Source organism: Otolemur garnettii, unplaced genomic scaffold (assembly GCF_000181295.1).
Source record: "Otolemur garnettii isolate 467f Iridium unplaced genomic scaffold, OtoGar3 scaffold00114, whole genome shotgun sequence".
Taxonomy (NCBI): Eukaryota; Metazoa; Chordata; class Mammalia; order Primates; family Galagidae; genus Otolemur; species Otolemur garnettii.
Window position 1 is genome coordinate 481668 of NW_003852509.1, and position 12061 is coordinate 493728.

The 12061-nt window shown below is 39.9% G+C and overlaps 1 protein-coding gene across 1 annotated transcript in view; it reads right to left on the reverse strand.

Annotated features, from left to right (window-relative positions):
- MCPH1 (microcephalin 1) overlaps positions 1–12061 on the reverse strand; it is a 38625-nt gene that overhangs the window by 8376 nt on the left and 18188 nt on the right. The window contains exon 4 of the mRNA XM_023517569.1: positions 2035–2122. Within this exon, the coding sequence (XP_023373337.1) occupies positions 2035–2122 (88 nt within the window). The remainder of the gene's footprint in view (positions 1–2034; positions 2123–12061) is intronic.

Consider the following 12061-nt stretch of genomic DNA (forward strand, 5'->3'; position numbering starts at 1 on the left):
GGGACTTTCCTGTGGGAATCAGCTTGGGGTTTCATGTATTTATATCTTGCCCCTCTGTCTGAAGATGGCAAGATGAGAGAGTTAACCCGGACTTTCCTGTGGGTAGCAGCTTGGAGTTTCATGTATCTATGTGTAGTTACAGCTTTAGGGTTTTATGGGCAGAATGGAGTTCTTGTGATCTAAACACAATAAGGCAAGATTAGATAACGGTTCTTTTGGTTAATTTTAAGATAGTAATTTTTTTTTACTCTATTACTACATCATGATTTTAGGGGGCAGATATGTGAGAATAGTCAAAAAATGGAGAGAGATTAGTTTTGCATAGAACCTTCATGGAAACTAAGAATGTTGGAATGTTTTTAGACAAGAGAAAAGTGAATGATATGAGCAGTCACTATTTATAGTTTAAATTAGAAAAAATTAAGAAGCTTAGTAACATTCTGCAGTCGTCAGAGCATCAAGAGATAGGTACGCTTGTACACTGCTGGTAGAACCGTAAATCAAAACGTGTATGTATTTCAACCCAGCAGTTTCCTTTCTAAAGATCCAAGTTGAAGAAACAAACTCCAACATGCTGTAGGCTGCATGAGTAATAGACTCAGTAAAAGCTGACAATGATTTAAAGTGCATGAATACAGCACTTTCATTCACATTGTATGAAACAACACCAGAAAATGAGCAGCTACATCTACTGACATGAAATGAGCAAAACCAGACTTGAAGTGGGGAGAAAATGCAACCCAACGACTGAAGGTAAGAGCCTTGTCCACGTGGGCACGTCCGTGTGCACTACGCATCCGAGACGTCCCCCCAGAAGAGGGAGTCTGCTTATCTGTGTTTACTAAATGCTTCACAATGGAAATACGTATGGATTGTGGATGGCTTTTTCACAATAAACACTTTTTGCATGTCACAGAGAGTCAAGAGACTCTGTTGAACACTTTTTCTCCTAGAATCAGACAAGAAGGTCAGGATGGAGACTGAAAGAAGCTCGTTATTACGGCACTAGCAATCTCTGGCTTGTCTGAGATAAAATGTAATAGAGAATATCATTAGCTATTTTCAGAAAATGTGCAGAAGTCCACAGCTATTTCTCCTTTCATCTACAGGAAACATACAGTTCTCATCTAAATCAGTTTGAAGAAATCAGGTGACAGTTTCTTATGTGAAAAGAAAGTGGCTCTAGATGGTTCATAGTAAACTACCCTCAACTAAAGAAATCACAATTAAAACTGTTAAATAAATAGAAAACTGAAAAGGCTGCAGTCTAAATGTTAATCAGATCTCAAATGAAACCAGCACCTTCCACTGTGCTATTGGCCCTCCATCCCCGAGAGCTCTGTATCTGCAGTTCCAACCAACTGTGGATCTAAAAATACTCAAACACAACAAAAGAAACCTCAACTCAACAAACAAAAACCCTTCATACATTAAAAAATACAGTATAACAACTATTCACATAGCGTTTATACTGATTAGGGATAAGGACTCTAGAGAGCATTTGAAGTCTACACAGGGATGTGCACAGGGTGCTTGCTAACATCAACCCACTTTATAGAAGGGGCTGCTGCACTCGTGGATTACGGCACCTGCTGGGTGGTCCTGGACCAATTTCCTGAGGTTGTTAAGGAACAAGTTTATTTGTAAATCGAAGCTTTTGTAATAACGACTTTGCACACTTGTATGTATCTGCTTCAGACTTTTGAGATTTTTCTGCTAACAGAACAAAGGCATTTTACTATAGACGTAACAAACTGAATTCTGAAGTGATTACCAAATGCACCTGAATGTGTCTTCTGGTCTCTGGCCAATTTTAAGTTTCCTTGTGGCCAGCCATTCTCATCCAATTCTTACAAATTATGTGAAAACACTCATAGGACAAAATAATCTCTATAATTCACTAAACAAATGTTATGTGAGAAAAATAATACCATCAATGGCACACATAACACAACTTTAAGTTGTATTTCTAAAAATTAAAAAATAAGAATAAATTCATAATTGCCAGTGTCTATGTTGAAATTGTTTACTCACTTTTTTTTTAATTAGACTTGGTAAACGTTCATTAGTATTAGCTGCAGGGAACAATGATTCATCAACGTGTACTCCAGCTGTCCTGCATCTGTATAATTAAAGGAGTCTGATGAATGTTTGTATACAGACTTACATAGCATTAAATCTGCACATGTATCAGCAATTTAAAAAATTTGTACATAGGTTATTTTAACATAAGTATATAATACCAAAGTCAATATAAATTCAATTTAATCATCAGAGAAATGCAAATCAAAACCACCCCATGATATCACCTAACCCCAGTGAGAATGGCCCACATCACACAGTCTCAAAGCTGCAGAAGAGAACACTTTCACACTGCTGGTGGGACTGCAAAGCAATGCAACCTTTTAAAAAAGAAGTATGGAGAATCCTCAAAGAACTCAAATTACACCTTTCATTTGATCCTACAGTCTCATTCCTAGGCATCTACCCAGAAGGAAATAAATCCTTTTATCATAAGGACATTTTGCATTAGACTGTTTATCACAGTGAATTTACAATTACCAAAATGTAGAAACAACCTAAATACTCACCAACACAGGAATGGATTAACAAACTGTGATATATGTTTACCATGCAATACTATTCAGCCACTAAAAAAGATGGAGACTTTACATCTTTTGTTATTAACCTGGATTGGAGTGGAATGTATTCTTTGTAAAGCATCATAGGAATGGACACACAAGAAACTAACGTACTCAATTCATAATATGAAGGCAGTAGATGATCTAATGCAAGGTGGGGGGTAGGAAGGAGCAGGATGGGGAGGAGGGAAGGGGATGAGGACAGTGTATGGCACACCTCTTAGGGGTGGGACTTTACCTAACAAATGCAATAGGGGTAACCTAACTCTTTGTACCCTCAATGAATCCCAAACAGTAAAAAAAAATTCATACATAGGTCATTTTAATAGACACTTGTTTTAAAATAAATATACAATAGCAAAGTCAAAATAAATTCAATTTCCCAAAACTGTCTCTACATGGTGCTTTTTATGTAACGATTTTTGACTTACAGCATATTACAAAATTATTGGTGCCTAGTACTCATAAAGGTATAAGCAAATGCTATTCCATGTTTAACTTAAAGACTAAAGAGGCCAAAACATGGATAATGGAGAAATGGACGCAAACCAAAGAAACTGAGGCCACAGAGTCATCTCACCTCCAAACTTTGACTGCCCTTTTTGTTTATTTCTGTCAAGAAACGTCACCGGCCCAGAGAACACAGTGTGCACGGAGCTCTGCACAGCCCTGGCTCCTCTGCCACCCATCTGCGGTCAGACCAGCCATTTCTTCCCTCAATCTACTGCTTACTCACTCTTAGTATCTTTGGATTCTCTCCACCATTATCTCCTTCTAAGCTTACAGTGCCTCAAATCTAAACAGTTACAATTTTTTAAAAGCTTTTCCCCCTCTATTGTTTCTCCTACTCTAATTTATTATGTTATTGAAATATATCTTAAAACATTTTACTCGTGTCCCCAGTCCAGATCAAAAATCTTCCATTACTCTCATGGTCACAGAACAATTGACCTGCCTGCTGTCTGACTCTAACAAGCCCCCCCCACTACCTCTCTATCTTTCATGCAAACAGTTATTTGAAAAAATAATTAAAATACAGTACAAAGGCCGGGTGTGGTGCTATAATCCCAGCACTCTAGGAGGCTGTGGCAGGTGAATTGCTTGAGCTCAGGAATTTGAGATCAGTCTGAGAAACAGTGAGATGAGACCCTGTCTATAAAAACAGCCAGGCACCTGTAGTCCCAGCTCCTTTGAGAGGCTGAAGCAAAAAGATCACTTGAGCCCAAGAGTTTGAGGTTGCTGTGAACTATGATGCCTCAGCACTCTACCCAGGGTGACAAAGTGAGATTCTGTCTCAAAAAATTAAAAAGAAATAAATATGGTGTAATAAAAATACATACTCATGTTGATATGGAAAGCTCTTTAAAATATATTAAGAAGAAAAAGGAAGTTTTCATGTGTATAGTATAATACAGTCTATGCAATATGGTAAATGACACCAGGGTAGCCAACCTCACAGGGTATTCAGAAGACCCTTGACTCCCTGACACACTTGACAGCATTCTCTTAAGTACACAGTAGAGTTTTTAGAAGCTAAATGACACAGGCTATCCCAAAACATTCAGTGCAAAAGCAAAAATGAAAATGTAACTGGATTCTGCTAAGACATAAAAGAAATTTGTAAAAATGTGAAAAAAAGAATACAGTACAGTAATTGTAATGAGGTCAGAAAAGAAACAAAAGGGCGCATAACAGATACTAGAGGAATCAAATAAAGATTCAGGTCAGAGATGATCACCAGACTCAGTTCCGATCTTCACGTGGAATCAGAGCGTGGACTACATGATGGTGGAGCAAACAGCATGACGGTCCCAGGAAACCCACAGTTTGCAACACTGAGTAGATTAATGGGAGTTAGATGACAAAGGAAGGACTCAGGTCATCCTAAGGGCTGTATCCTGGGCCCCACTGTGTGGGCTCTGGGCTAGAAGTGCGAAGGAGCCGCCAGGGACATGTCGCTGTCCAGGGAGCAGGGCACAGAGGGCAAGCAGACTGGTCAGGGGCCACGGGAGCAACTGAGGTGGGAGACTCCAGAGATTTCAGCAGAGGCAGTGGGGCGGGGATCCTTAATCTAGCAATACGTAGGCAGTAAAAACACAAAGTTCTTGACCTCTGACAAATTCTGGTAGGGTGAGCACATGCTTTTTTCTTGCTTCACAAAATTCAATAAAATGACATTTAAGGAAAACACAGAGACATAAACCAACAAAAAGAGTAGATAAGAGTTGTCTGGGGAACTGAAAAAAATCAAACAAATGAAGAAAAAGGAAACTCAAGCCTGGCAGGAAGAACAGAGGAGTCAGGAAGGCACCACAAGACTATGCCACTCAGGAGCCAGAGGCACACGGCAGGCAGAGGAGCCAGTGGGCACAGGGCAGTGCCCCCCTCATCTCTGCCACTCATTGCTACCAAAGTGGGGTGCTGGATTGCTGTTCAGACAGCCAGGGTCTGAGAATCTTTGGACTTGAAGGACCAGGCCAAGATTAGGGAAAACAAAGTGTCACAAAAGGAAATGTATCCAATTTACATCATGACACTCTGCTCACACAACTTCCACAGTTGTAATGAGGTAAATACAACTACTGATTTAACTAAGATTTATACGTGCATTTTGGTAAGCAGTGGAAAAAGTATGAATGTATCTGAGCAAACAGCTGATGCGTGTACATGAGATGGGGAGCCCCAAGTGGGGCCAGTGACCTCACTTCCCAGCAAAGAGTCATCAGATCATGTCCCAAACTGGAATGTCGTGACAGCAGTATGGCCACAATATCTAGAAATATAGAGTGAGTGAACAGCTGCAGAAACAGCTGACTGTGTATCTCAGAAAGGGCTGCTTCTGCAAAGCAGGAATTGGGGGTGAAAGGCTCAGAAAGGACCAAAGTTATTCACGATAAGCCTTGTAATATCTGGTTCTTCTCTCTACTTTGCGCTGTGTGCTGTGTATGTGCACATCCATATAACGGAATCTTATTCCATCATAAAAAGGACTGAAATTCTGACACAGGTAGCAACGAGAATGGACCTTGAAAACATCATTCTAGGGGAAAGGAGACTGGCAAGAGGCCATGCATCATGTGATTCCATTAATATAAAATGTCTAGAATAAGAAAAACCCCAGAGACAGAGAATAGATGAGTGGTTGCCTGGGACTGGGGTGGAGGGGAACACGGGGAATGAGGACTAAAGGTTTCGTTATGAGGTCCTGAAAATGTTTTAAAATTTGGTGATGGTTGCACAACTCTGCGAATATGGTCAGTGAGGTACCACATATACAATGATGGTCCCATAAGATATTATAATAATGGAGCCTAAAACTTCCTAGTGCCTAAGAAGTTGATAATCTCGACCATGTGCAGGTCTAGGCTAATGTGTGGCCTTGGATGGCTAAAATTCCACTGTATTCAGTACAGTGACATGCTGCAGGACATGCTGGTGTTTTAGTTTCTAATAAAAAAGCTTATTTTTTTTGAGACAGAGTTTCATTTTGTCACCCTCAGTAGAGTGCTGCTGCATCACAGCTCACAGCAACCTCCAATTCTTGTGTTCAAGCGATTCTCTTGCCTCAGCCTACCAAGTAGCTGGGACTACAGATGCCCACCACAATGCCTGGCTCAGGCTGATCTTGAACCTGTGATCTTAGGCAATCCACCCATCTTGGCCTCCCAAGTGCTAGGATTACAGGCTTGAGCCACTGTGGCCATCCCAAAAAAGTTTAAAGAGTAAAAACATAAGAAATTTTAAAAGTAGAAAAAAGCTTATTTATTATATAACAAAGACATAAAGAAAATATATTTGTACAATTATAAAATGTGTTGTAAGCTAAGCATTATTACAAAAAGGTCAAAAAATTTAAAAAAAATTTAAAAGTTTATAAAGAAGTCAATTTATTATTAAAGAAATTGTTCTTGCAAATCTAGTGTAGCCTAAGTGTTGGGTATTTATAAAGTCTACAGTGGTGCACGGCACTGTCTCTGGCCTTCACCGTCACTCACCACTTACCCACTGATACACCCAGAGCTCCTGTAAGCTCCAGTCACGGTAAGTAGACAACTGTACCACTGTTGAGCTTTTCTATCTTATTTGTACTGTACCTCTTCTATGTTTAGTTATGTTTAGATACAGACGCTTGTGTTATAACTGCCCACAGTATTCAGTACAGTGACATGCTGCAGGACATGTGAGCGACAGGCTCAGTACCACATGGCCTAGGAGGCAAAGGACAGTATCATCCAGGCTTGTGTCAGCACACGCCACCATGTTGTGCACAATGGAGAACTGCCTAAGGACAAGTTTCTTAGACCATATCCCTGTTAAGTGACAAAAGACTATTTAAAACCATCGAATTATACGCTTAAATGGGCAAATATAGTATATATGAGCATTAGATCTGAAGACAATGTCACAAAACCCCCCACAAAGATACTACTACATATCCACTTGGATGGCTAAAATTCCAAATATGGACAAATTCCAACTGTTGGTGAAGACACGGGGCAAACCAACCACTCACATAGTGTTAGTGGGAATACAGAGCAACATGGCCGCTCTGGAAAAGTCTGGGTAATGACCAAGAGAGACAAAAACATGAAAAGACACAAACAGAAACGTCCATTGCAACTTTATTCATAATAACCAGAAAACTGGAAACTACTCAAATTTCCATCAGCTGGTGAATGGATAAGCAGCATATGCAACAGAACACTCCTCACCTACAAAAAGGAAATGAAACTTGCTACATACAACATGGACAAATCCCACAAGAATCATGCTGAATGAAAGAAGACAGGCAAAAAGACTAAGGACTGGATGATTCCATCTACATCAAATCCTAGAATAGGTGACACTGACCTCTAGGGACAGAAACCAGATCAGTGGCTGCCCTCAGACAGGGACGCTGATTGCAATGGATACCACGCAACTTTTTGGGGTAATGAAAATGATCTATATTTTGGTTAAGTGGGTGGTGACACAAACATATATGTTGCTGTAAGGGTCTCACGGAAAAGTGATGTTGTGGAGAATAAGCACGCTTATTGCAATTGTGTTTTAAATAAAGGTGACCATCTGCTCACTCAGGCAAAATGGCGAGCTTCTTTATTTGCAGTTGGCTTATATAGGGAATCTTGTACATACAGTAATGACCTCATCGATCCAATTAAACATCATATGACATCTGATAATCCACTCAACATACACCTTTTGACATAACCCTTTCAACATAACCCACTCTTAATGGAGAACATGTTCTTAGCCATTCCTTCTTTGTTCTTATCTGATGAAGCCTAAGGCTAGGGAGGAACAAGGTAGATTGAATACCTGCCCTTGCTGACCTTGCCATTTGGAGGCTGTCCCTTCGGATCTTTAAGCAAGGCATAAAGAAACTTTTTGGGCATACAGGAATTTGTGTGCAAATCTCTGCTCCCATGTAGTCAGGGGAGTTTTGCTGGAACCTTTTATAAGGAATTCTCAGGCTGGACTTCTCAAAAGGCATTCATGAGCCCAAGTTCAAAAGAGCTTTTTCATTGGCCTTATAAAGTCAACCTTAATTCCTTAACACAGTCTGGAGATGCTATTCCAGCCAAAGCCTTGGTCATGTTAGGCTCACAACCAACCTGGCCACATGGGATTCTGCCTCAGTTTCTTACAAGTATGCCTGTACAAAGTCTTTTCGCTGCTCTCTCTCAAACGGCTTTTTTGGCCAGAGGCGTTAAAACTCAGTGAACTGCATACTTAAAATGGGTACATTTTACTTTATATAAATATTTTTAGAAAGCCAATTTTAAAAAACAAACCAGTGCCTAAGCCTGACTGACTCTGATGCAAGATGGGAAACTGGCAGGAAAAGTGAAAGAAGAGGAGAGGGGAATGTTTCTTAAATACATCTCTTTTTAAATTTTAAATAATCATGAGCAGTTTTTACCAGGCTCTCTTTGCTCAAACAAAATATCACCTATTTACCATTATGACAAGTAATGAAGCAAAAAAAAAAAAAAAAAAAAAAAGGATGGCTGGGATATATCTGGATAGACGACATGGAGGAACAAAACCTGGATAGATATTACCACATACACAGTATTAAAATTATCATCATTATGACCAAGTTCAGCCATCACATGAGAAATCTCAAAACAACCCTGGTGAGTAAACATTACCATTTTCTCCTATTTTACAACAGAGAAAACAGGCTCACAGAAGATTATGTGCCAAAGTTTACAAAACTAGTATTCTTTACAGTTAGCAGTTTGGGGAAAGGCTGATTCAGTCCAGTAACAGGTGTGTCTAACACAGGGGGCGTAGAAGCTTGGTGATCACTTTATGGGTTACTCTGACGTGTGCTCTAGCTCACTTAGTAAATAAAATATTGAAGCTGCTAAATTAAACCCACATTTACCTGGTACTCAATCAAAATCTACTGAATAGGCAAAAGAAGTTTCCAATTAGATTTTATTTTAGTTTTTCTTCAGAAATAATTAACATTATTCCCCCATCTAGTGGTCAAGAAGAAAAGTGTTTGATGAGATGGCTAAAATCACAGAACCACCGTCTGACCTTCATTTTCCAATTGCTACTTCACAGCCAATAGAAACCAAAGTAGCACCCTTTTCCTCTGGAAGCCTTGCTCTGATAAACTTTCTCCCAGAAAGCTGACTGACTCCAGCACTTCCTACTACAAACCTGCTAGGTCTACTAGGGTCCTCAGACTCCCTTTCTACTCTTAAGATAATCCCTGAATTTCACCTGGACCAATCGTGCAGCTTTTCCTACTCTACTGCCAAACTGCCCAATGTTACCACCTTATTCCCTACACTTGGTCAATAAGATAGTTCAGCAAAACTGCACTAATTTCCTATGCAGATGGCATTGTGCTAGGCACTAAGGGGAAATAAAGTGACCAACATCTTTTTCAAAGTCCCAGACCACACACACATAATCTCAGCATGTACTTCCCTTTGGCACAAGGAAGAACACAATAGGGGAGAATGAGCCCTGCGAGCACAGGGGCAGCAGATAAATCTAAACTGGAGTGTGAGCCTGGAGCATCTGCTGTGGTCCAGCACTAGAACCCTCACTGAGAAGACAGGTTTAGGCACTGCTGGAGGAAACAGTCCCCAGTGTTAGGGTAATTTGCCTAGGCCTAGGCAGCTGCAGCCATCTGGCTCCAGAGCCTGTATCTTCACAATACACTGTACTACTTTCTTGGAAAGCCATCAGAGAGAAGACTGAAACCAGGCCTTCAGGAGAAGAGAGTTTAGTAACTGTACACAAGGGAAGGGGATTGGAGGGAAGCACAACAGCAAATAACAAACGAGGGCACTCAGAGGAGTGATTTGTCCACCGCTACAAATCATTCTGAAGTCCACCAGCTCACACTCTTTCTTGCTTACGCACATATTACAAGCCAACTGCTCTCTTACTTTCTATAAATCAAATCAACTCAGGTCCAGGCTGCCTTTCCCAGGAGGGGCTACATAATTATGTTCAGCCCTGTTAATGGATCTTCAAGCTACAAACAATATGCAGGGGAGATATGAAACCTCTCCAATGAGTTCCCAGACTGGATAGTTTTCTTTCTTTCTTTCTTTCTTTTTTTTTTTTTTATTAAATCATAGCTGTGTACATTAACGCAATTATGGGGTACAATGTGCTGGTTTTATATACAACTTGAAATAATTTCATCAAACTGGTTAACAAAGCCTTCACCTCATTTTCTTAGTTACTGCGTTAAGACATTTATATTCTACACTTAGTAGATTTAACATGAGACTGGGTAGTTTTAAGTCAACATTTGCTAAATTTCCTCGTTAGCAACTATACAGTATATCTCTCCAAAACTGAGCTAAAATCTGTAGGTTTCTCCACAATACAGAGGCATGACTGATTAAGTCACAGGTTATCAGTGATCAGCTCAATCTCTGGCTTCTCTCCCCTTCCTAGGGAGTCAGCAGGTGGTGCTAGACGTTGCAGGCCTCTAATGGAGCCTGGGGCTTTCTGGTCACTAGCTTCCACTCTGAAGTTACACAGAATGGCCTCATTAGGACAAAAAGGAAATTCTAAGGGACTTAGGAGTTGTGTGTCAGGGTCCAAACATGCATGTATCCGTATACACACATACGTGAAAGTGTGATGAGGAACAGTTATTTACATAGTCTGAAAGAACCTTCCTGCAAGCAAAGGAACTGAAAAGGAAGCATGTTCACTTCATAGTAAAAGCCCAGCCGGGGCCATCTTGACCAAGGGATCAAAGTGCACGTCATCAGCCAGCACCCCAAGGTCACGCATTGCCTGAGGATGCAGTAAAAACCCACCACCTCTTCCAGGCATTCCTGTAAAATAGGTAGAACTCTTAAGTTCACCAGGAAATGTTGGGTAGGACTAGAGTAAGGGACATTCACCAGTTACTGACTGGTGAGTTTCACAGTATCCAAGTCACAGAAGCCAAAGACAGACCTAGGAATGGCGTCAGAGTGAGAAAAACTGCATTACTGAAACTGCTGGTGAGATGGGAATTGAGTCGAGGATTCCTTGGTAGGAAGGTATCCATGCTAAGTCCCTAATGTTGACAACTGTGTTGTGGTTATGAAGGAAAATGTCCTTGTTTGCAGGAAACACTAAATGCAGGGGTGATGAGCTTTAGTCTGCAGCCTACTCTAAGATGGGTGAGAGTTGACTGTGAGTTGTTTCCAACTTAGCTGTTAGTTTGTGAATGTCGAAAAAGTTTAACTTTACAATATAAACCTTCTTCATTAACTAAAATCTCTTTTATAAAGAGGACTTAGAGGTGAGATCCAAGTTGACTTTTGTTTTTCAGGTTTATTACTTCAAGATAAAAAAATTCTGTCCATAGGAAATGTCAGAATTTTAATCAGGCTGCTCTTACAACAACATAGGATTCTAGTGACACCTAGTGACCTCACATGTTAATGCTCATGTTTTCAGTGGAAAATACTTAACAATAGCCCTGGACAAGCAGACACTTGATGTATAAAATGAAGGTCAGTTTGACTCTCACCTCTTCTACTGAAGAAAGTTCATTTTCATGAAAAATGAGGAAAATGTAAATGATAACTTTTATTTTGCACCTAATGTTTGTAAAGACTAAAAAGATAACTCATAATTATGAGTAAAGGTACTAGAATATAGATGCTCTTTTATACTGCTAGAAGAATGGACCTCGTACATGTGTTCTATAAGGTAATTTGGCCAAATCTATCATAAATTTAAATATGCAAACCCTCTGAACTCAAAAGTCCACTTTAGGAATTTAAACCTATGGAAAGATTTATCATCTGGAAAAAAGTAATGCATAGAGAAGCTCAATGTCATACAGCTACTGATTGAGCAAAAAGAAAAAAGAAATAAAAAACTTAATATTTATCAACAGAAGATTGGTATATATGTGAAGTCTTTTTTTTTTT